This window comes from Hypanus sabinus, chromosome 4 (assembly GCF_030144855.1).
Source record: "Hypanus sabinus isolate sHypSab1 chromosome 4, sHypSab1.hap1, whole genome shotgun sequence".
NCBI lineage: Eukaryota > Metazoa > Chordata > Chondrichthyes > Myliobatiformes > Dasyatidae > Hypanus > Hypanus sabinus.
In genome coordinates, this window is record NC_082709.1 from 191440853 (window position 1) to 191467492 (window position 26640).

Here is a 26640-nt window from a genome sequence, read left to right on the forward strand (position 1 = left end):
CTCCATTCTAAAATGTAGCCCTCTATTCTGAGGCTGTGTCCTCTGGTCTTAAGACTCTCTGTAGGAAACATCCTCTCCACATCCCCTCTATCAAGGCCTTTCACCATTCAACAGGTTTCAATGAGGTCACCCCTGATTCTTCTGAATTCTTGTGAATACAGACACGCACAGAGCAATCAAACATTCTTCACACGGCATTTCATTTAACCTCCTTTAGACCCTTTCCAGATTCAGCACATCTTTTCTAAGGAGCCCAAAACTACTCACAATACTCCAAGTGAGGCCTCACCAGTGCTTTATAAAGCTTTTACATTACATTTTTGCTTTTATGTTCTAGTACTTTTCAAATGAATGCTAACATTGCACTTGCCTTCCTCACCAGAGTCAGAAACATAGAAATCTACAGCATGTTACAGGCCCTTCGGCCCACAGATGTGAGTCTGTCTGTTCGGGAGCTGGAGTTGGATCAGTCTTCATCTGGCATCTCACCCACAGCTGTTCCAAATCGGTGGCCCTGAAGTGGCATCGCCTGATGGAGTCCTTGAAGCACACAAGCCTCCACAAGACATGTTGATCCAGGTCGTGAAGGAATAAGAACCTTATGTTTCTTGCAACAGTCTGCAATCTCTCTGCAAACTAAATCATGCAGACCATTGGGTGGTTTGCAATATATCTTCATTAATGTGGTCATACCTTCCTTATTACTCAGTTCCACCCTTAAGGCCTCACTGGACAAGTTTTCCAGTCTGTCCTGGCTGAACATTGCCGACATTTTCCCTGATGCACTCCTCCTCCTTTAACCCCTCCATTTCTGTCACATTCAAAACAGCAGAACCCCAGAATGTTGAGCTGCAATTCCCACTCAAATGTCACCCTCCCTTTCCTGACTCTTTCACGTCTTCCTTCTGACCTCCACCCACACACACACCCCGCCCCCGGGAGCAAATTTCCGGGAGCACACGTACATGCACATACATGTACAAACATACAATCACTCAACCAGGGAGCAACATACATACATAAACACGCACACACGTGGGAGTTGCCTACACTTTAGCAGTCAGTGAAATGCACTTGGGTTTTACCTTCTCTGAGCTCATCTTCTCCGGCAGCACGATGATACAGCGATAGCCTTTCACTGCTGCTGCCAGAGCCAGACCGATTCCTGAAAACAACATAGAGACTAAGTCAAAGTTCACAAAGATGGAACCGTGTACACCGGCCGTGTTGTGAGCTCCATTCCAAATCTACCATATACTACAAATTTCTACGATTTTCTTAGCATTTTTCTGTTCAAGTAGCTAATAGTCACATCAGATATGATAGACTGACCCTTCTGAACATCAGAAGGATGGAATTTACCCGCTATGTATCGCCTTTCCTACACTGGGAACTCCTGCCTGCGCGATGCATGGGGAACTCATCTCTTACACCAGCACTACCTCAGAAGAAGCACTGGAGGCAAGGGAGAAGGGCCAATGTGCTGGTGAGGATAAGGCCGCTCCCTAATGTACTCTTGGCTACCGTTCAAGCCAGAATCTCCTATCAGTAGGAAACAAAGGAATGCGATGTTTTGTGCTTCGTGGAGACCTGGCTGGAGCAGGTACTGGATCATGCCATCGAGCTTTCTGGATTCTCCCTGTTCTGGGTGGAAAGGTTGAAAAACCTCACTGGGAAGAGAGGAGGGGTGTGCTTCATGGTCAATAATGCTTGGTGCGACCCCCAGAATGTGCATGCACTCAAATCCTTTTGTACCCCAGACCTGGATTACCTGGTGCTGCTGTGCAGACCCTACTGGCTGCCGAGGGAGTTCACAGCTGTCATCGTCACAGCAGTGTACATTCCACTGCAGGCTGATACTGACCTGGCTCTCAAGGAACTGTACGAGACAATCAACACGTTAGAGACTGCACACGGGCTGCCTTCATCGCTGCCGGTGACTTAAATCTAACATCACTGACGAAGGTCTCTCAAGTTTTGTCAGCACATCCAGGTGAGCACTCGTGGAGATAAGACACTTGACCACTGTCTTCTACAACGTTTATAAAGCTCTCCTTCGCTGAGCATTTGAAAAATCACACCATTCTTTGATCCTGATTTTGCCAACGTACAGGCAGAAGCTGAAACAAGAGGCGGCCATAGTTAAAAACCATCCAGTGTTGGTCCGACCAATTGTCCTCCATGCTGCAGGACTGCTTCGATGACATTGACTGGAATGTCTTCCATGATGAGGATGTCTCCAAGTTCACGGATGGAGTCACGTGCTTCATCCAGAAGTGCATTGACAATGATGTCCCCCAGAAGTCGGTCAGGGTCTCCCCAAACCAGAAACCCTGGATCAATAGTTCCGAGCGAGCAGCATTTACCACGCGACATTCGCTGCCGGCAATCAACAGGAGCAGAAAAAAAGCAGCTACGATCTGCACAAAGCTATCAAGGCTGCGAAACAACAATACAGGGACAAGACTGAGTCAAGATTCACAACGAATAGCACACAACTTGTGGTGAGGGTTGCATACCATCACAGACTTCAAAGCCAAACGTTGTGGTGCCGCCAACATCACGGCCTCTCTCCCAGAGGAGCTCAATCACTTTTACATCCAGTTTGATGTCACTAACTCTGAACCTCCAAGGAAAGCCACCACTACAACCTGAAACCTGGTTATCCGTGAGGCCGAGGTACACAGGTGTTTCCAACGAGTGGAAAGTCGCAAGGCTGCGGGACCAGACGGCATCCCAGGGCGAGTACTCAGGATGTGCACAGCATAACTGGCAGGAGTGTTGACTGACATTTTTAATTTCTCCCTCTCCTGCTCCAAAACATCCACCATTGTCCTTGTACCAAAAAAGACCAAGGTAATATGCCTGAACAACTGGCATCCTATCGCACTCACCTCAATAATAAGCAAATGCTTTAAGAAGTTGCTCAAGGACTACATCTGCAGCTTGCAAGCTAGATCCCCTACAATTCACCCACCGACCCAACCGATCAACAGACGACGCAATAGCCACTGCTCTACACACTGTCCTTACACATCTGGAGAAGAAGGATGCTTATGTGAGAATGCTGTTATTGCACTACAGTTCAGCATTCAACACCATAAGTCCATCCAGGCTTGACAAGAAGCTCAGACATCGGCCTTGACCCTGTCTTGTGCAGCTGCATCCTGGACTTTCAGTCAGATCAACACAGGTGCCCCTCAGAGCTATGTCCTAAGTCCCCTCCCAGTATACCCATGATGGTGTTGCCATCCACAGCTCTGATCTACTAATTAAATCTGCCGACGACAGTACATTGATTGGTCTAATCTCAAACAATGACGAGTTGGCCTACAGGGAAGAAGTCAGCTCTCTGACAAGAAAACTGCCTCTCCCTCAATGTCGCAAAAAAAAAACAAAGGAGCTGGTTGTGGATTACAGGAGGAATGGAGAAGGGCTAACACCATTGACATCAATGGATCTGGGGTTGAGAGGGTAAACAGCTTTAAGCCCCTCTGCATCCGCATCACTGAGGACCTCATGTGGTCTGTACACACCAGCTGTGTGGTGAAAAAAGCACAACAGCACCTTTTTCACCTCAGATAGTTGAGAAAATTTGCTATTAGCCCCCAAATCCTAAGAACTTTCTAAAGTGCACTATTGACAGCATCCTGACTGGCCGCATCGCTGCCTGGTATGGGAACTGTACCTCCCTTAACTGCAGGACTCTGCAGAGGGTGGTGTGGACAGCCCAACACATCTAGAAACATAGAACATAGAAAACCTACAGCACAATACAGGCCCTTCGGCCCACAACGCTGTGCCGAACATATACTTACTTTAGAAATTACCTCGGGTTACCCATCGCCCTCTATCTTCCTAAGTTCCATGTACCTATCCAGGAGTCTCTTAAAAAACCCTATCGTATCCACCTCCACCACCGCTGCTGGCAGACCATTCCACACACTCACCACTCTCTGCGTAAAAAACCTACCCCTGACATCTCCTCTGTACCTACTTCCAAGCACCTTAAAACAGTGCCCTCTCATATCAGCCATTTCTGCCCTGGGAAAAAGCCTCTGACCATCCACATGCCTCGTAGTTCTGAACTTCCCATGATTCAGGACATTTGTAAAGACAGGTGTGAGAAAAGGGCCCAAAGGATCATTGGGGATCAAGCCACCCCAACCACAATCTATTCCAGCTGCTATCATCCAGGAAACAGTATGTCAGCATAAAAGCCAGGACCGACAAGCTCTGGGACAGCTTCTTCCACCGGGCCATCAGACTGATTAACTCACATTGATTTGAATGTATTTCTATGTTACACTAACGGTTCTATTGATTGTAAATTACCATGATTGCACATTTAGATGGAGACGTAACGTAAAGATTTTAACTCATGTATGTGAAGAATGTAAGAAATAAAGTCAATTCAATTCAAAGCCTGACACTTCCTGCTCCCCTCAGACAGCTGATTGTGATCACCACCAGTTACTCTACCTAGGTGATACTACACAGAAAAAAGCAACTTGGCCCATCCAGCCTATGTTGGGATTTATGCTGTACTCAAACATCATCTGAATTCATCTGTGCAACCCCCGTTCCTCCCCCTCCCATGCTGGTCCATGCTCCTCACCAACTTCCTCATTCTCACCTCCCTTGAGATAATTAACGCTGCTCCAAGCTCCCTTTTGTATTCTGGGTGATGATCTGAAATTGACAGCTTCTGGTTATTCTCGACCGCACATTGGAAACATTCTCTCCACTCCACTATTAAACCTTGGTACCCCCTCAACAGGTCACTCGTCAGACACCTCAAAAAACCCAAGACGTGGTCAGTTCTTCCTTTCTCAACGTGTATACAGTTTCATCATGGTAAGTCATTTTCACACCAACTCCAGTACTCTCTCCCTCTGTAGCATACTTCCAGAACTCAGTCCCATGAAGATTCAGAGGGTGAGCATACAGACCTACCACATTCCCTTTTACCTGTATTTCCTGAGGTGGGTTCGATGATGGTGGCGCCGGGTTTGAGAATCCCCAAACTCTCTGCATCTTCCACCATTCGCATGGCAATTCGGTCCTTCACACTGCCACCCGCATTAAAGAATTCGCACTTGACCACTGACAAAAAAAAAGCAAGCAGCCATTCAGGGCAGTGTGGGATAGACAGACCTGCAGTCAACCCCACCCCTCCCACTGTCAGCTTGTTTTCTGACGGTCCAGATCACCACAGTGGGGAGTCACCAATCATATGTTGCCAGCTCCCCACTGCCTTGAACTCCGCAGAATCACATATTAACTACAGACTTCCAGATAAGTTTAACTCACTGTAATTTGCATACAAGTCTATGGCAGATGGCATCCCTCTGACCCTACACTCATCTCAGGAGCATCAGGACAGTAAAGGCACCCGGTCATATTATTCTTTATTGACTTCACATTCACCTTCAATACTACAATTCCAAGCAAACTCATCACCAAACACCAGACCCTGGGAATCAATGCCTCCCTCTGCAACTAGATCCCTGACTTTCTGACCAGCATACCTCAATCAGTCAGGACAGACAGAAACACCTCCACCAGAATTATTCTAAACAATGGGGCTCGAGAAGGTTACATCCCCAGACCCCTACCCCACTCCTGTACATTCATGCCTACACGGCCAGATTCTGCTCTAACTGCATCTACATGCTTACAGATGACACCACCAAATTGGACTGTATCACATATAATGATGAGTTGGAATATAGGAAGGAGATAGAGCTTAGTGACATAGTGCAATGACAACAGCTTTTCCCACAATGTCAGCAAAACAAAAGAGCTGGCCATTGAATTAGAAAGGCAGACAGTACATGTCTTAGTCTACATCAGTGGCATTGAGATTGAGAGTTTCAGGTTATGAAGACTCAACATCACCAATAAACTATCCTGGACCAAACCCATTGACGCCACGTTCAAGAGCTCACAAATGCCGCGACTTCCCCAGGAGGCAAAAGAAATTTAGCATGACCCTGTGGACCAATACCATAGAAATCATCCTATTGGGATGCATAACAGCTTGGTATGGTAACTACAAGAAACTGCAGAGGCTTGGAGACACAGCTCAGCACATCATGGAATCCAGCCTGGATTCTGTCTCACTTCTCACTGCCTCAGGAAGGCAGCCAGCCAATTCAAAGGCCCCACCCACCCCAGACACATACTCTTCCATTGGCAGAAAATACAAAAGCCTGAAAACACTTCTAACAGGCTGAAGAACAGCTTCTAACCTGCTTCTATGAAGGTCATAGAACTTCAGTCAGCCCTTCAGCCCATCTAGTCCATGCTAAATTATTACTCTGCTGCGTCCCATCGACCTACACCTGGATCATAGTGCCTCCCATCCATGTACCTATCCAGATTTCTCCTAAATGTTGAAACCGAACCTGCATTCACTACTTTACTGACAACTCATTCCACAATCTCACCACCCTCTGAGTGAAGCTCCCTCTCATGTTTCCCTTAAACATTTCACCTTTTACCCTTAACAGAAAGCACTACTGTGCAGGTCCAGCAAAGAACTTTAAAAAGCAGGAAGCTTTTGGACTTTTTTTTGGTGATTGGAGTACTACGCAGACACAACAGAAGTGGTCCTCCACAGGTCTGGTGAAGAGCATTAAAAAAGAGTCTTCATTAAAGAGAGATACTGCCTAGCAGAGCGGTCGTATTTGGAGTAGTCTGAGGCAGAATTGTAAGGCTTTGGCTCAACAATGCTTCAGCGAGTTCAGACGGAGGCAAGGTAAGTTTATTTCTTATATGAATCTTGAGAGAATCAGGGACATATCTACAGAGCCAGTGTTCTGTTCTGGGTGCAGGATGTGAGATTCCCAGGAGACTTCCAGCCTACCCAATGGCCACATCTGCACCAGGTGTATCGAGATGCAGCTTCTCAGAGACCGGGTTAGGGAACTGGAGCTGCAGCTCAATGACCTTCAGGTTGTTAGAGAAAGTGAAGCAGTGATAGACAGGAGCTACAGGGAGGTAGTCACCCCAAGACTACAGGAGACTGATAAAAGGGTGACTGAGGAGAGGGAAGGGGATATGTCAGATAGTGGAGAGCTACTCCTGTGACTGCCCACCTCGACAATAAGTACTTCATTTTGAAAACTGTTGGAGGAGGGGGAATGATCTACTTGGGGGAAGCAACAGTGGCCGTGCCTCTGGCACTGAGTCTGGCCTGAGGCTCAGAAGGGTGGGGAAATGAAAAATAAGGCAGCAGTAATACAGAATTCTATCATCAGGGGGACAAACAAGCAATTCTGTGGATGTGAAAAGAAAACATGGATGGTAGTTTGGCTCCCAGGTGGCAGGGTCCGTGATGTTTCTGAATGTGTCCGCAGTATCCTGAAGAGGGAGGGTGAGCAGCCAGAGATTGTGGTACACATTGATACCAATGACATACATAGAAAAAGGAAGGAGGTCCTGAAAAAAGGGAGTTCAGAAGGAAGCTGAGAAGGAGGACTTCGAGGGTAGTAATCTCAGGATTACTGCCTGAACCACACAAAAGTGAGGATAGGAATAGAATGAGGTGGCAGATAAATGTGTGGCTGAAGGATTAAAGCAGGGGGCAGGGCTTCAGATTTAGAAACATAGAAGCAATCTACAATGTATTACAGATCGTTTGGCCCACAATGTTGTACCGATCATGTACCTTACTGTAGAAACTGCCTACAATTTCCCTAGCACATAGTCCTCTATTTTTCTAAGCTCCCAGTATCTATCTAAGATTCTCTTAAAAGACCCTATTGTATCCGCCTCTACAACCTTCATTGGCAGCGCATTCCACGCACTCACCACTCTCTATGTGAAAAACTTATCCCTGACATCCCCTCAGTACCTATTCTCAAGCACCTGAAAACTATGCCCCCTCGTGTTAGCCATTTCAGCCCTGGGATAAAGCCTCCAGCTTATCCACACAATCAATGCCTCTCATCATCTTATACACCTCCAACAAGTCACCTTTCAACCCCCATCACTCCAAGGAGAAAAGGCCAAGTTCACTCAATCTATTCTCATAAGGCATGCTCTCTAATCCAGGCAACATCCTTGTAAACCTCCTCTGCACCCTTTCTATGGTTTCCACATCCTTCCTGTAGTGAGGTGAACAGAGCTGAACTCAGTACTCCAAGTGAGGTCTGACTAAGTTCCTATATAGTTGTAACATTACCTCACAGCTCTTGAACTCAACCTATTGGAGTATAAAGTTGCATTGTTTGCTGTGTAACCAAAACTATGCAGTCAGCTTTGTGTTTGCTATTTGCTATGTATGTATCCAATTTAGTAGAATGAAATCTCTGTATTGTCTCTGTACTATTGAACACATCAGTAACTTAAGAATGTAGACAAATAAGAAGATAATGGTGTGTTAATGAGAGGCTAGCTAAGAGATAACTGGCCAGGGACGAGGTAACATGTGGCCCAAAAAGTAGATTAGAACATGATTAAGTTAATGGGTAGAAACAACAGTGGGAGGTCGGGAGCTGATGTACTGGTGATACGCAACTGTAGGCCGATTGGATATGCTAATGCAACTAAACCAGGAGATTGCTATAAAAAATGCTATGCACAAGGATCGGTGGGCAATCAGTGACTAGCTCACTGACTGTCTCAGCTTTGATTTGCAAATTAAAGTTTAACACTTCTTGAAGAATCTTCTGCATCTCCTGGTTGTTTGTGGGGCACAAGAAACCACAACAAAAATTGGTGTAATCGGCAGGATCGGAAAGAGACCCGCAGAAAGGAAATTGCAGTTTGGGGACGCTTCCCAGTCCTTTAGGGAACCCCACAGGGCTAACAGAATTAAGGGTGCACTTTAAGGTAAGCGCTTTTTGCGACAATTCGGACTAAGAATTCTGTTGGTTTTGGGGAGGTCTTGGACTCTCAAAAGTGTGGAACCACTGCCGAAGGGTCTCTCTGGTCCAAAGAATCTAGCAAAATTGGGGGTTAACAGGAGGCTCAGAGGATTGATCAAGAACGCTGCAGTGAGGGTAAGTACAAATAAGCTAATAAGAAGTTAAGTGAAGAAAAATTTCACATGGTGTTGGTAAGTCCCTGTGGATACCGCTTCGTATGAAACGAAGGTCTGAACAGGCAGGGAAAGGAAAAATAGAGAAAATCCTCGTGGATACCGCCTTAAGAGATAAGGGTCTGAATAGACGAGGTGCAAAGAGAAAGTTCTGTGGATACCGCTCTAAGTAGAGAATAGGAAACAAGGACAGTCCAATATATATGTTAAAGTGCTGGTAGATAGACGATAGACTCGGCATAGAATTAGAGTAAATAATATTATCCAGTAAACGAACTGTGAATCTCTGAAATACCTTAAAAAGAGAGAACAACATGACGGGTAAAGGAATGGCAGTAGATTCTGAGCAAAAAAATCCCGGTAAATAAATATGAGATCACAAAAACTTCAGAAAAATGGGAAAAAAGAACCAAAAACCAAAATGGCCAAAATGGTCACAAAATGGCCAAGAGAAGGAACGTTTGATGTAAGCTTGTGCGAAAGCAAAAGATAAATCTAAGAAGAGGGCAAAAAAGAGAACGAGAAATGGAAGTGCTAAAACTCTTCAGAATGGAGGGAGAAAGGCTGAGGAGGACAGGTAGAATATTGATTACAAGCGAGGAAGACACTAAGGTGCTGGAGAAACAGCCTGTTAGCGGGAGGTACAGTGAGAAGCTGAAGGCAGAAACAGAAAGGCCTCTTCCCTATAATGAGGAAGGAACCCCTAAGCAGTGCCCCCTGCTGACAGGAACAGTAAACATGCAGGGAGAAGTACAAGTTTGGGATAATGAGGAGGAAAAAAGACAATACGAGAAGGAAAAAGCGGCGATATGGAAGGAGAGACAGGCAGAAAGGATAAAGGTGGAACAGGCAAAGAGAGAAATGAAAGAAGAGACTGAACGGATGAAATACTTGAGAGAGGAAAAGGAGTATGAGGAGTATTGGTTATACTGTGGCGACCCATTTCCTGGCGCATCCGAACCGACTCACAATTAGATAGCCTACGGGGGTTTGCGAGCACAGAGCTTTGGAGCCTCTGCGCCATGGGGGGCCGGTTGAGGGAGGCTTAAAAGTGAGGCTGAAGTTTTCGAATAAAGCTTTTTCCTTCGACTGCAGTTACCGACTCCGTGTCGTAATTTTAGCACTGCGTGTAGCACACCGCTACAATACCATAGAAATCAACAGACTAGAAAGTGGCTCATCAGGGCAGGAAGAGCTGAGGCATCCAAGAGGAAGTGGAAAAAAGATAGGAGACGAGAGTCTTGGAGAAACACAAGAGAGAAGGGAATCAAGCACGAGTAAGGATCATGAGAAGTCCCTGCTACAGGTGTACAGACAGGGACAGGAAGAAAGAGAAGGTGACTCATTGGAGGAGCAAGAGTTAAGTGGAGAGAGAGAGGATGCGAGAATTTGTGGGGAAGAGGTAGGAGGCAGAAGCCTAGAAGAGCAGAAGGGGGCGGTAGGGAAGCAACTTGCGGAAGTAGAGGGAGAGCTAGATAAGTTACTGAGAGGGGATTGCCAGAGGAGATGTGAAAAATACTCCAAGGCCAACCAAGTATTGAATCAGGACAGAAAGGAAGGACGCCACAGGGAGACCGAGGGAAGAAAAGGACCCCGGAGAAATTTGTGTGGGAGGCAGTAAAGACATACCCTGAGACAGATGGGGAGTCAGGCGAGGAAGAGAGCCAGGGCAGGTGGGAAGAAGGAGGAAGAATGATGCCGTTGTTAGTTAAAAGATCAGTGCAGTGTATCCCTTTGGGATCCCAGGACTTAGAAGGGCTGAAAAACACTCTGCCCAATCTACATGAAGGAGCAGGGAAATGGATTAGAGCCTTTGAAGAAGAAACGGCGGGACGATTATTGGCTATGGGAGATTTGAAGGCACTATTGATAAGGTTGATGGGAACCTCCAAATTTAACGAACTAATGGAAATGGCTGGCATAGTAAACTCGAACGACCCAAGAACTGATGGAGACGGGTTTGACAGAGTGAGGCAGAGGGTCTGGCAGGCCCTCAGGAAGCTTTATCCACCCAAAGTGGACCCCAAAGCCTTAAAGGGGGATCCACTGGGAGACACTGAAAACCTAGCAGCCTACGTAGAAAACCAGTTGAAAAGGTGGAGACTGGAGACTGAGCAAGAGGTGGAAAATAGCTTACTTATCACCTCACTATTCCGACATAGCATTTTGGATGCAATGCCTCCGTGAGTAAAATCCAAACTGGAGGAAGTGGTTGGGCTGATGTCAATGACCCCACAAGAATTTAGAGACCACGCAGTCCATGCAGTTGAGAAATACCAGAAAGACAAATGAAGGTTGGCTAAGCAGCAGGAAGAGCTGCAAAGAAAGTTAATACAAATGCAGCTCAAAGAACTCAAAAAGGAAAAAGAGAAAAGCAAAAAGATGCTGCAGCAACCACCGGTCCGAGTACAGCCATCGAACGGGATGAAGCACCGCTATATGGAGGAACCGATCATACTGTAAGACAAGGGCCAGAAAACCCCATGCCAATAATCAACATCTTTGGAGGAGCATTCCCACAAATGCCCTATCAGGAACAGACTAAATTCAAACAGCCCAGACAGGACTGGAAGTCCCAAGGAGAGGGACAGAGGAGCTATGGGCTGAGGGGACCAGTGAGGAAACAGGGGGAAAGAGAGGTAGAGAGATTGTGCTGGGGATGTAATCAGCCAGGTCACATGAAAAGAGATTGTCCATTTATACCATGGCCTGTCACACACCAGCAGAAACCGATAAGAAGGGAACTAAAGTTTAGCCAAGGACCAGCCCCCACAGGCCCAAGCAGACCTGTGAACCCCTATTAGGGGTGCCCCGAGAACTTGAGTGGGAAGGGACATTACCCAATGATAACAAGGGAGGCAGACGAGGAACCCATTGTTCAGGTTATGTTAGAAGGGCAACTGACACCAATGATGATAGATACTGAAGTCACGTACACTTATGTACAGCCACAGTATGCCCTTCACCTTCCCATGTCAGGAAAGTTTAAGATAGTAGGGTTCTTGGGGAAAACACAGTTGACACAGTGCACGGCTCCAGTGCGGTTGAGAATGGGAAATAAAGGAATTGTTTTGCCGGTGCTAGTATCTAAAGGAACTCCAATTAATTTGTTAGGCAGAGATGCCTTATTGAAACTGGAATTAAAATTAGAATGTACCAGAAATGGGCTGAGTGTGGAAAAGAGCAGGGGCTCAATTGATAGTGCGAGAAGACAAGGCTAATGTCTTTTGGATAGGAGACATCGCAGATCAGATTCAGGGAACCTGGGAAAAATGGAAAAAGGGCGTGCAGACTATATTACCCAGGGCTGTAATGCCCAAATCTGAGCTACACTGTACAGTGATTTTTGACGAGACTCAGAACAGGGAGTTAGAGAGATGGCACCTGGAGGCATGTACCCAACAGCACCTGGAAGGGGAGGCTGTGATAATTGGAAAGCAAGGGGCAGCTTTACAAGTGGAACACCTTTTTAGAAAAATGGTACAGGATACCGGAGGCTGCGCCCCACGTAACGTTGTTGGTAAACAAGGGATATCAGTCTAAAGACTTAGGACCCTTAGTTAAGAGTGCTGAAACCATAAGTGTGGAGGAAATTCACGCCAGAGGTGTGGATATCAGAAGATAACAATTGCATTAAAATAATGGTAAGTGTAGATATGGTAGGGACAGTGAAAGAGGTTGAAATAACTCCCCAACCACACCTGCCCTTGCTGGGAAAGGAAAGAGGCCAGCAGAAAGATAGGTTAGATGAGTTGCCGTCTATTCTGTGGTCGCAGCATGACACAGACATAGGGAAAATAAAAACAGCTAGTCCAGTGGAAATAAGGCTAAAAAGGGGAGCAATTCCACCCAGGAGACCACAATACCCTCTAAGACCAGAAGCAGAAGAGGGAATAGCATAGACAGTGCAGGGGTTCCTTGAAGGAGGAGTGCTTAAAAGAACAAACAGTCCATGCAATACCCCATTGCTGCCGGTCTAAAAGCAGATAAATCTAAGTGGAGATTGGTGCATGATTTGCGAGCGGTAAATGATGTGGTAGAGGACTGGCCAGCGGTAGTCCCCAACCCACACATGCTTTTGACTAATGTTCCACCAGAAGCAAGTTACTTTTCAGTGATTGATTTGTGTTCGGCTTTCTTCAGCACTCCTCTAGTCTCGCCGACCAGTGTCAGTATCTGTTTGCATTTACTTACAGAGGTGCTCAGTATACCTATACCAGAATGCTGCAAGGATTTAAACATTCACCACACGTTTTTAATCAGGTGTTGAAGGCAGACCTAGAGGGCATACCATTGGAAAGTACATTGTTACAGTATGTGGATGACCTGTTGATTTGCTCCCACAGTAAGGAACAGTGTGAGCAGGACACTATAACTCTGTTAGAGAAGCTGGCGCACGGAGGACATAAAGTATCCAAAAAGAAACTGCAATTTTGCATGCAGCAAGTGGAATACTTAGGCAGGGTAATATCCAAGGGAGTGAAGGCGATAGCACCAGATCAGATTGAGGCAATAACTAAGGCCCCAAAACCCCAGACAGTAGGGCAGATGACGACGTTTTTGGGAATGGCAGGGTACAGCTCAGATTGGATAGGGGAATATGCTGAGATTGTGGCACCTTTGAGAAAGATAATGAAAGAAGCAGGACATACAAATTTGAAGAACGGCTTACAGTGGAATGAAGAGGCAGAGATAGCTTTCAATACTATTAAGCAGGAATTGCAGTCAGCACCAGCATTAGCTTTGCCTGACTACGAGAAGGTTTTTCATTTGTATGTATCTCACCGACAGGAGGGTTATGTCACAGCAGTTCTAACGCAAGAGACAGGCACAGGAAAAGCAAAGCAGCCGATAGCATACTACAGTACGAGACTAGATGAGGTGGCTCAGGGGTATCCACCCTGTTATCAGGGATTGGCGGCGCTGTACTATGCATATGAAAAGGCATCATCTGTAACCCTGGGCTATCTTGTGACTCTGTACACAAACCACAAAGTAGCAGAATTGCTGGAAAGAGGGAAATTTGTGCTGACACCAGCCAGGATAGCCGCGTATCAGATGCTATTGACATTTCCAGACATAACTATAGAGATGCACTACCAGTAATATAGCTGATTTTGTCCCTTTTGGCTATGAAGGAGAACCCTATGATTGTGTAGGGAAGACGATGGCATTTGCCAAATTGAGAGCAGATTTACGGTCAGAACCACTAGAGGTTGCAGATAAAAAGGTTCTGTTCGTAGATGGCTCTTGTTATAGGGACTATGATGGAAATCATGCAGGGTTCTCAGTAGTGCAGCAGGATCAGTCCAGCTATAAGATTATTAAAATGGAGTCTTGTCCCCAACCGTATTCCGCCCAACTAGCGGAAATCAAAGCCCTGACAGCTGCGTGTGAAATGATGGAAGGTGAGAAAGTAGACATCTATACTGATTCAGCATATGCTCATGGAGTATGCCATTTGTTCAGGGCAGTGTGGAAACAGAGGTTTTAAAAAAGCAGTGGAGATCCCATACAACATTGTCAGCAAATTCTAGACTTAATAAAAGCCATAATGAAACCTAAAGCATTGGCAATAGTAAAATGCCAGGCACATAAAAAGGGAAATGATGTAATAACAAAGGGAAATCAAGTTGCGGACGAGGCAGCCAGAAAGGCGTCTGGATGTACATCAGCTGTCATTGCCCCCCAGGTAAGCCTAGCTCCAGAACCTGTGGTAAAGGACCAAACTGAAATACAAGGTAAGGCAGCTTTGGCAGAACAGACAATGTGGAGATGAAGGGGGGCCAAGCAGAACCCAGAAGGCTTGTGGAGCATGGAAAACGGTCTGTTGGTAGCGCCCACCCCTCTACTGACGATTCTGATTTCAGAAGCGCATGGGATTGACCATTGTGCAAGGGGGGGAAGTGATAAAAAAAAATAAAGGATGGTTTTTGGTCACCTTATTTACAGGCTTCAGTGGACTTTGTCTTGTCACTGTGCGAGGTATGCGCACAGAATAATGTTCGGAAGGGAATTACAACCCCAATAGGTCACATTCCTGTACCTGAAGGACCACTTAAACACCTAGTGATCGATTATGTAGACATGATAAAGACAGTGAGAGGGAAAAGATACATGCTGGTAGTAATTGATCGATTTAGCAGATGGGTGGAAGCGGTACCTTCAAGAGATCAAGGGGCAAAGACAGTGGTAAAATTTTTGACAAATGAAGTGATCCCAAGGTTTGGAATACCTACAGAAGTTAGCTCAGAACATGGTTCAGCTTTTATCCAGAAAGTGGTCAAATTGGTACTACAAGCGCTGAGGATAAAGCAAAGATTTGGGTGTGCATACCACCCTCAGTCGCAGGGCATGGTAGAGAGAATTAATGGAACTCTGAAAGCCAAACTGAACAAAATCTGTGCAGACACTAAACTTAATGGGGTCGATGCTTTACCGTTAGCATTGATGAGTTACCGCATGCAAACTAATCGAATGACATGGCTGACACCGCATGAGATGCTGCCCCAGCGAAGAGGGCCGTATAAGGGACCTAGTTTGGAACAATTGGAAATACAATTGAAACAATACAAGCAGCAGCTAACTATGATACATAGGTCTATTTATGCCCAGGAAAGACAGAAAGAGCCGGAAACTGTACAAGGGAAAGGACCGATCAAACCAGGAGACCAGGTTTACGTGCGAGTTTTTCAGAGAAAGTGGAACGAGCCGAGAAGGGAAGGACCCTTTACGGTGACCAAGGAATCACCCACCGCAGTTCAGGTAGAAGGACGCTCCACCTGGTACCATCTGAACCACTGCACGAGGGCAGTCCCGCAAGGACAATCAGGTGAGGTGTCTGAGGTAAGTGATGCAGAAGAGCAGTTAGCAGGAGACAGACAGGGGGAACAAAAAGCTGACACTGCACCTCAGGAGTTTGATCAATTAGTAAGGGAAATTTTTGATCCCAAGGACGGGCCTGAAGACCCTCAGGATGTGGTGGTGGATAGTAGAGCTTCTTCAGATAATGGGGATGAGCTGGGAACGACCAGTCGTGCCCCTGGGGACAAAGCACCCACATACTCCAGTGCAGACTTGGAAACCATTAGTGTGGCAGATATGGAATGGGACTGGTAAGTCCCCACAGAACCTACAGAAAAGAAGTAAGAGGAGCACAACACTTACCTCCTCGCCATGGTTACAGACACGGACTAGTCAGTGGTATCAATGGGCAACTTACATGGCAGGAATGATGAAGAGACAGAATTGTTACCTGTGCTCAAGGGAAGGCCCCACTCAGCATGTAGTTCCCATGTCTTATAACTCCTCCACTTGCATGCGATGGTGAAGATTGTATAGGGAGCGATGTGAACTACAGTGTCCAGGTCCGATTAAGGCTTGCTTTCTGAAGCTTTGTGTTAAAACAGATTCCTGCTATCAAAGCAGTATGAGAAACGCACCAATGTGCCCATATTGGTGTATGTTGTATCAGGCTTCCTCGCAGTTTGATCAACGCAAGCTTGCCTCTGACTGCAACTACAGCAGACCAAGGGCCGTAAACAAAAGAAGCAAGACACCTACACTGGAACAGCTTATAATGCAGTATAAGTTGAGCTATGAATGATTTACGAGGAAAGGTGCTCATCCAGTGGGTCATTTCAGAGGTAGCTGCACTCAGATGTGGGATGTAACCCCAGGCGAAAGACACATAGTAGGTTCCCCTCCACCTGAAGGTGCATTGGACGCACAGACCATCCCCTTAGTGGACACCTGGTGGCTGTGTGGTGAGGCGAAAGACACATAGTAGGTTCCCCTCCACCTGAAGGTGCATTGGACGCACAGACCATCCTTTTAGCGGACGCCTGGTGGCTGTGTGGTGAGGAAGGAGGTCTAAGATCCACACTTCCCCTCAATTGGGCAGGTACGTGTACACGTGTTATGCTACTTCAAGAAGTTATAGTATCCCCTGAAGTACACTCCAACACTGATATCTCTGAACAGCAGACACTATTGCGGAAAAGGAGAAAATATGAACCCGACTCGACGATCTGGATAGATAGTATAGGACAGCCGAGAGGTATACCTAACGAATTTAAGACGAGAAATGAGATTGCTGCAGGCTTCGAAACATTTCTACCCTTGATAGGAACTATTAAGAATGTTGAATGGATAAATTATATATATACAATCAGCAAAGATTCATCAATTACACCAATGATGCACTGGAGGCCTTGGGAGAACAGTTAGATGCAACTAGCAAAATGGCGTGGCAGGATAGACAAGCATTGGACTGGCTGTTGGCAGAAAAAGGAGGAGCTTGTGTGATGTTTGGAGAGAAGTGCTGTACTTTTATACCAAATAACACTAGTCCAGAAGGATCGTTTACTAAGGCAATGTATAAGTTGAAAAGTCTAAGAAAGGAAGTTAAAACAGAATGCAGGGTTCGGACATCAGTTATTTGACTGGTTAGAAAGTAGACTCGGAGGATGGGGAGCATGGCTGACTAAAAAGGCAGTAACTGTCAGTATTGTATTGTTGAGCTGTGCGCTTGTGCTGTGCTGTTTTCTTCCTTGTCTCAAATCTCTTGTAGTGCGTGCTGCAACCAAACAATTTCCAATGCTCGTGGCAATTACTGAAGCAAGCTTAGTGGAGAAAGAAGCACCGAAAATGTATCGTTACAGCCTACAACACCTGCAGGATGAACAAGAGCAAAACGACAGTGTGGGAGTAGATTGTAAGGGCTTCTGAGGTTTTTTTCCCCTGTCTCAGGTACAAAGGGACAGGTTTTTGGCTCAGCGGCCCAGGGTAACAGGGAGAGAATACTTTGAGGTCTTGGCACAGAAAATTATAGTTTAATCCGAGATTTGGGAATAAGTGCTCGAGTTTATTGGGGCTTTTGTGCGCGGACTCTTAGTCTTCTTTCTCTGTGTAAGATCCTATGGGTCTCAAAGGGGGGATATATTGGAGTATAAAAGTTGCATTGTTTGCTGTGTAACCAAAACTATGTAGTCAGCTTTGTATTTGCTATTTGCTATGTATGTATCCAATTTAGTAGGAGAATGAAATCTCTGTATTGTCTCTGTACTATTGAACACATCAATGCCTTGAGAATGTAGCTAACTTATACTTACTATGTATCCAACTTATCAGCCAGAATGAAATCTCTGTATTGTCTCTGTACTATTGAACACATCAATGCCTTGAGAATGTAGCTAACTTATACTTACTATGTATCCAACTTATCAGCCAGAATGAAATCTCTGTATTGTCTCTGTACTATTGAACACATCAATGCCTTGAGAATGTAACTAACTTATACTTACTATGTATCCAATTTATCAGCCAGAACGAAATCTCTGTATTGTCTCTGTACTATTGAACACATCAGTAACTTAAGAATGTAGACAAATAAGAAGATAATGGTGTGTTAATGAGAGGCTAGCTAAGAGATAACTGGCCAGGGACGAGGTAACACGTGGCCCAAAAAGTAGATTAGAACATGATTAAGTTAATGGGTAGAAACAACAGTGGGAAGTCAGGAGCTGATGTGCTGGTGATACGCAACTGTAGGCCGATTGGATATGCTAATACAACTAAACCAGGAGATTGCTATAAAAAATGCTATGCACAAGGATCGGTGGGCAATCAGTGACTAGCTCACTGACTGTCTCAGCTTTGATTTGCAAATTAAAGTTTAACACTTCTTGAAGAATCTTCTGCGTCTCCTGGTCATTTGTGGGGCACAAGAAACCACGACAAACCCCACGGCTGATGAAGGCCAACAAACCATACACCTTCTTATTAACACTGCCAACTTGTGCAATAGCTTTGAGTGTCCTATGGACATGGACCCTAAGATCTAATTGATCCACCACACTGCCAAGAGTCTTACCATTAATATTATATTGTCTCAAAATTTGACCTACCAAAATGAACCTCCACACTTACCTGGGTTGAACACCATCTGCCACTTCTCAGCCTAGTTCTGCATCCTACCGATCCTGTCTCCTTGGATCCCATGCCTCCTTAATTTCTGAATGAGCCTTGCATGGGGAACCTTATAATAGGCGTTACTGAAATTCATTAACACTATGTCCACTGCTCTACCTTCATCAATGTGTTTTGCTACATCCTCAAAGAATTCAATCATGTTCGTAAGGCATGATGTGCCCTTGAGCAAGTATCACAGCTTTCTGTAGCCAGCTAAGAATCTTTCAATTCTTGTTTGGGGGATTGTCACCCATTCTTCCTTGCAAAAGGCTTCTACTTCTGTGAGATTCTTAGCCCGTCTTGCATGCACTGCTCTTTTGAGGTCTATCTAAAGATTTTCGATGATGTTTAGGTTGGGGGACTGTGAGGGGGCAATGGAAAAACCTTCAGCTTGCACCTCTTGAGGTAGTCCATTGTGGATTTTAAGTTGTGTTTAGGATCATTATCCTGTTGTAGAAGCCATCCTCTTTTCACCTTCAGCTTTTTTTTTACAGATTGTGCGATGTTTGCTTCCAGAATTTTCTGGTATTTAATTGGAATTCATTCTTCACTCTACCAGTGAAATGTTCCCCGTGCCACTGGCTGCGACACAAACCAAAAGCATGATCGATCCACCCCACGCTTAACAGTTCGAGAGGTGTTCTTTTCATGAAATGCTGCACCCCTTTTTCTCCAAACATACCTTTGCTCATTGTGACCAAAAAGTTCTATTTTAACTTCATCAGTCCAAAGGACTTGTTTCCAAAATACATCAGACTTGTTTAGAATATCTAAACAAACTTTGCAAACTTCTGACACTGAATTTTGTGGTGAGGACACAGGGAAGATTTTCTTCTGATGACTCTTCCATGAAGGTCATATTTGTGCAGGTGTCGCTGCACAGTAGAACAGTGCGCCAACACTCCAGAGTCTGCTAAATCTTCATGAAGGTCTTTTGCTGTCAAGCACAGGTTTTGATTTGCCTTTCTAGCAATCCTACGAGCAGTTCTCTAGGAAAGTTTTCTTGGTCTCCACTGTTCCTGTTAACTGCCATTTCTTAATTACATTATGAACTGAGGAAACGGCTACCTGAAAACACTTTGCTATCTTTTTATAGCCTTCTGCTTTGTGGGCATCATTTATTTTAATTTTCAGAGTGTTAGGCAGCTGCTTAGAGGAGCCCAAGGCTGCTGATTGTTGGGACAAGGTTTGAGGAGTCAGGGTATTTATAAAGCTTTGAAATTTGCATCACCTGGCCTTTCCAACGATGACTGTGAACAAGCCATATCCATACCAAGCTAATTATGGTCTGAGACCTTGGTAAAAGTTATCTGAGAGCTCAAATCTCTTGGGGTGCCCAAACTTTTGCATGGTGCTCCTTTCCTTTTTTTCACTTTAAAATTGTACAAAACAAAAATACACTAATCTTGCTTAAAATGTTGGAAAGAATGTCTCATCTTTAACTTCATGACTTCTGGAGATCAGTTCATCTTCTACTCACTTAACTATTCACAGTAACAGAAATTTTGACTGGGGCGCCCAAACTTTTACATGCCACCGTATATAATTGCTTTAATAACTCTGTTATGTTGTGGCACTACTGGTAATAGTAGCAAATTACACAGCAACTACACAAACCCGGATTTGAGGCAGGAGAGCTGTCTCAATCTCAAGAGTTCGGCAGGACAGAAGAGTGTTTTCCCTAGACTTACACAGCCAAGGAAACTACAGGGGGTTTCAGTAGCAAAAGTATGTGGGAAGTTGGTTGATTGGGAAGCTTTTAAAATCCAACAAAACAGAACTAAAAAAGCTGTAAGAGAAAAAAGAAATAAGAGGGCAGATTAGCCAATAATATAAAACAGGATATCAAAAGTTTTTTTTCAGTTATATAAAGAATAAAAGGGAGTTGAGAGTTAATATTGGAAAATGATGCTTGTGAGGTTGTAATAGGAGACAAAGAAATAGCACATGAACTTAATGGGTATTTTGCATCTGTCTTCGCTAGTATGCCAGAGGTCCATGAGTGTCAGGGAGTAAGAGTGAGTGCCAATGCTATTACAAAGGGAAAAGTGTTAGGTAAACTCAAAGGTCTGCAGGTGTGACCAGTGTTCTAAAAGATTCTGGAGGTCTGTGGCTATTGGTGTTCTGGTGATCAATGGCTTTCTGCAGATCTGTGACAACTGGTGTTCTGGAGGTCTGTGACCAGGTGTAGTGTTGGGTTCTGGAGGTCTCTGACCAGTGGTATGTGATAGCTTTCTGCAGATCTGTGACAAATGTTGTTCTGTGGGGTTCTGGAAATCTGTCACTAGTGATGTTCTTTAGGTTGCTGAAGGTCTGTGAATAGTGGTGCTCTAGGGGTCTGCGACAAGTGTAGATCTGTCACTAGTTGTGTTCCAACAAGCTACTGGAGGATTGTGATTTGTGGTATCTTATAGGGTTCTGGAGGTCTGTGAGTAGTGGTATTCCGAAGGTTTATGATGAGTGCCGTTCTGTAAGGTCCTGGAATTCTATTATCTACTGGTGTTCTGTAGGATTTTGACAGTGACTAGTGACATTCTTTAGGGTTCTGGAGGTCTGTGACTAACGATGTGTTCTGGAGCTCTGAAACTAGTGGTGTTCTGAAGGGTCCTGTACGTCTGTCACTTGCGGTGTTCTGTACAGTTCTGGAGGTCTGTGATGAGTGCTGTTTTGTAAGGTCCTGGAGGCCTATAACTAGTGATAATCTGCATGTCTATGACTAATAGTGCTTTGTTGGGTTCTGCAGGTCTGTCACTAGCATTGTTCATTTAAGGTTCTAGAGATCTCTGATCAGTGGTGTACTATAGCTTTCTGCAGATCTGTGACTAGTACTGCTCTGTCGAACTGTGGAGGTCTGTGACAATTGGTGTTCTGAGGTACCTAACTAGTATTGTTCTGGATGGTTCTACAGGTCTGTGACAAGTATTGCTCTGTGGGGGTTCTGGAAATCTTTTACTAGTGTTCTGCAGGGTCTGGAAGTCTGTCACTATTGCTGCTCTTTAGGGTTCTGAAGGTCTCTAACCAGTGGTGATCAATGGCTTTCTGCAGATCTGTGACAAGTGTTATTCTGTGGGGTTCTGGAAATCTGTCACAAGTGGTGTTCTTTAGGTTGCTGGAGGTCCATCAATAGTGGTGTTCTTGGGGTCTCTGATAAGTGGTGCTCTGTAGGTCTTTCACTATTGTTCTGTAAAGTTTTCAAGGTCTGTCACTAGTTGTGTTCGACTGACTTCTGGAGGTCTGTGATTTGTGCCGTTCTATGGGGTTCTGGAGGACTGTGACTAGAGGTGTTCAGTAGGGTTCTGGAGGTCTATGACTAGTGATGTGTGGAGGGGTAGGTAGAGCTGAGGAAGCAATGCGATTGCAAGACTTAAGACAAATTGGAAGAATGGGCTAAAAAGTGTCCAATGGAATACAATGTTGGGAAATGTAAGATAATGCATTTTGGTAAAAGGAACAGTAATATGGACTATAGTCGGCCCTCCTTATCCGCAGGGGATTGGTTCCAGGACACCCCGTGGATACCAGAAAACGCGGATGCTGAAGTCCTTTACTTAACCTGCCTCAGTGCGATGGATTTTTCCCACAGTGTTTCGTTGACGGAAAAAGATCACGATTGAAAATAAAATGGAAATAATAAAGTGATCGGAAAGAGGTGAAATGCCATAGGTCATTGGAAAAGCGTTAGGCTACAATCGGTCAACAATTGGAACAATTTTAAAGGATAAATTGAGAATAATGGAACATGTGAAGGCCCTGCCCCAACGAAAGCTACAATTATTACTAAGCAATGCAGTGGTTTAATTATTGAAATACATACGTTTCTTAAGCGTTTTATATCCATAGAAAGGTAAAATACATACTATATACTGAGACAAACGTTTGACTAACTGACACTAAATAATACCGGATATACCTGTTCTGACTTAGTGCAGTTTTTTTTCGATTCCTGATCCGTAGTAACCTATGCACATCCTCCCGTATATTTTAAATCATCTCTAGATTACTTATAATACCTAATGCAATGTAAATGGTTGTTATACTGCACTGTTTAGGGAATAATGACAAGGAAAAAGTCTGTACATGCTCAAACAACAAGTTCTGGAGAGAGAACTTCTGGGTTTTCCTGATCTGCAATTGGTTGAATCCGTGCATGCAGACCAGCAGATAAGGAGGGCTGACTGTATTATCTAAATGGGTAGAAGATTTTCAAACTTCAGAAGTGCAGAGGGACTTAGGAACTTGTGCAAGACTCACAGAAGTTTAATTTATAGGTTAAGTCTGTAGTGAAGACAGCAAATGAAATGTTGCATATATTTCAAGAGGAATAGAATATAGAAGCAAGGAGATAATGCTGAGCCTTTATAAGACACTAGTCAGGCCTCACTTGGAGTATTGCCAACAGTTTTAGACCCCATATCTCAGAAAGGATGTGTTGTCATTAGAGTTCAGAGGAGGTTCATGAGGATGATACAAGGAATGAAAGGATTAACAATATGAGGATAGTTTGGCAACTTTGGGCCTCTATCAGTGGAATTTAGAAGAATATGGTGGGGGGGGGTGGAATCTCATTGAAACCTACTGAATATTGAAAGGACAAGATAGGGTAGATGTGGAGAGGATGTTTCTTGTGGTGGGGTATCCAGAACTAGAGGGCACAGCCCCAAAATTGAGAGGTTACCCTTTGGAACAGAGATAAGGAAGAATTTTTTAGCCAGAGAGCAGTGAATCTGTGGAATGCTCTGCCACTGACTGCAGTGAAAGCCAAATCCATAGGAATATAGTACATAAGGCAGAATTTGATCATTACCTTCATCGCTCAAGACATCAAAGTTTATGGTGAGAAGGCAGGTGTATGGGGTTAAATGGGATCCGGGATCAGCCATGATGGAATGGCAGAGTAGACTTGATGGGCAAAATGGCCAATTACTGCTCCAATGTCTAATGGTTCAATTCTGGTAGTCTGACTAATGGTGTTCTGTAGGGCTCTGGTAGTCTGACCAGTGGTGTTCTGTAGGGCTCTGGTAGTCTGACCAGTGGTGTTCTGTAGGGCTCTGGTAGTCTGACTAATGGTGTTCTGTAGGGCTCTGGTAGTCTGACCAGTGGTGTTCTGTAGGGCTCTGGTAGTCTGACTAATGGTGTTCTGTAGGGCTCTGGTAGTCTGACTAATGGTGTTCTGTAGGGCTCTGGTAGTCTGACCAGTGGTGTTCTGTAGGGCTCTGGTAGTCTGACTAATGGTGTTCTGTAGGGCTCTGGTAGTCTGACCAGTGGTGTTCTGTAGGGCTCTGGTAGTCAGACCAGTGGTGTTCTGTAGGGCTCTGGTAGTCTGACTAATGGTGTTCTGTAGGGCTCTGGTAGTCTGACCAGTGGTGTTCTGTAGGGCTCTGGTAGTCAGACCAGTGGTGTTCTGTAGGGCTCTGGTAGTCTGTCCAGTGGTGTTCTGTTGTGTTCTAGAGATTCGTGACTAGTGAAGTTCTATACTGGCACCTCTATTGCTTGTGACTTATACCAATGAATTATATTAAAATATAGACAGACATTGCAGTGACATCATTGCTGGTGTTGTGGATGGTGTAGAAGGTTGCCAAAGGATACAACGGGATCGAGATCTGGTGCCGATACAGTATGGTCAGAGAAAGCATGACACCGCCTCTGCCTCCTTACAAGTTTCTAAAGATTCAGCATGCCATCAAAAAATTTGATAAAAGTGCTTTTGATTTGTAGTGGAGAGTATTTTGACTGGCTACATCATAGCCTGTGTGGAAATACCAATACACTTGAATAGAAAATCCTGCAAAACGTAGTGGATACTGCTGTCCTGCATAAAACCCTCCCAACCATCACACACATCTTCAGTGTGTTGTTGCAGGAAAGAAGCATCTACCATCAGTATCCCCCACCACCCAGGATACACTCTCTTCTCACTGCTGCCATCAGGAAGAAGGTACAAGAGCCCTAAGACTCACACCACCAGGTTCAGGAACATTTATTACTCCTCATCCATCAGGCTTTTGAACCAGAGGAGATAATTTCACTTCCCCTATCATAGAATTTGTTTTTCTTCTCGTCTTTTGCACTTTGGATGTTTGTCCATCTTGTGTTCAGTTTTTTATTGATTGTATTGTGTTTATTTGTTTCTACTGTGAATGCTTGCAAGAAAATGAATCTCAGGATTGTATATGACTATATACAGAGACTCTCCGGACTTTGGATTGGGGATTGCCAAACGTTATGTGGATTTCCTGGTGTAGTCTGTTTTGTCATATACTTTTGTGATATCATTCTGGAGGAACATTGTCTCATTTTTTAAACAGCATTGCATTTGTGGTTTCTAAATGACAATAAACTGAATCTGATATGACAATAGACAATAGGTGCAGAAGTAGACCATTCGGCCCTTCGAGCCTGCACCACCATTCTGAGATCATCTATCATCAATACCCAGTTCCTGCCTTGTCCCCATATCTCTTGATTTCCCTATCCATAAGATACCTATCTCGCTCCTTCTTGAAAGCATCCAGAGAATTGGCCTCCACTACCTTCCGAGGCAGTGCATTCCAGACCCCCACAACTCTCTGGGAGAAGAAGTTTTTCCTTAACTCCATCCTAAATGACCTACCCCTTATTCTCAAACCATGCCCTCTGGTACTGGACTCTCCCAGCATCTGGAACATATTTCCTGCCTCTATCTTGTCCAATCCCTTAATAATCTTATATGTTGCAATCACATCCCCTCTCGATCTCCTTAATTCCAGTGTATGCACTTTGATAATTATCTTGCTTTGAACTTTGATGAAATTTAATAAGGACAAACAATTGCCTTAGATACACAGAGGGAGGAGTTGGGATTGTGCCAAGGAGGGGTGCAGGAGGCGAAAGGCAAACTCCCACTGGCTACTCACACAGCTCACACTGTAGTTCATGTGCTTGGGGGATCTTGTTCAGACGCACCATCGGAGTGTTGCCCACTTTACCCAGGATATTGGGCAGGATGTTCGGGAGCGCAGACCTGTGAAAGCGAGAGACCACTCAAATTAGCTCACCGAACTGCCAGGTCAGCAATCTGAGTGGACGGGACAGATGCCCCAACGTGGACCAATCAGAGAGAGGGCGGAGGACCCACACGAACCAATTACTGTGAGGGGCGGCACAGCTTACGACCATCGCGCGCGCGCGCACGCACGCCCCCGGCAAACACTTACGCGCTCCGGTGCAGGTGGGGGCTCTGCTTCGGGGGCGTCCCCAGGCTCCAGGTGCAGCGGCTCGGCAGGTCGGGCCGGATCCAGTGGCGCTCCGCCCCGTTCACCTCCGGCTCCATGCCTGCGGGCAGACAAGCAGTAAGACGGCGCCATTCACCCCCCCCCCCCACAGCCCCTGTAACCCTTCACCCGATAACCCCATCCCGGTGAAGCACGTCACCACCCGATAACCCCATCCCGGTGAAGCACGTCACCACCCGATAACCCCATCCCGGTGAAGCACGTCACCACCCGATAACCCCATCCCGGTGAAGCACGTCACCACCCGATAACCCTATCCCGCTGAAGCACGTCACCACCCGATAACCCCATCCCGGTGAAGCACGTCACCACCCGATAACCCCATCCCGGTGAAGCACGTCACCA

The 26640-nt window shown here is 45.2% G+C and overlaps 1 protein-coding gene across 3 annotated transcripts in view; it reads right to left on the bottom strand.

Annotated features, from left to right (window-relative positions):
* cbsa (cystathionine beta-synthase a) overlaps positions 1 to 26351 on the bottom strand; it is a 62182-nt gene extending 35831 nt beyond the window's left edge. For all 3 annotated transcript variants that reach the window (XR_009511991.1, XM_059969039.1, XM_059969040.1), the window contains exons 1-4: positions 26218 to 26351; positions 25918 to 26024; positions 4972 to 5106; positions 1086 to 1165 (exon numbers count right to left, since the gene is read on the bottom strand). Coding sequence is in view for 2 of the 3 variants with exons in the window: in XM_059969039.1 (XP_059825022.1) it covers positions 1086 to 1165; positions 4972 to 5106; positions 25918 to 26024; positions 26218 to 26333 (438 nt within the window). In the remaining variant the exon portion in view is untranslated. The remainder of the gene's footprint in view (positions 1 to 1085; positions 1166 to 4971; positions 5107 to 25917; positions 26025 to 26217) is intronic.
* Positions 26352 to 26640: the final 289 nt, after the last annotated feature.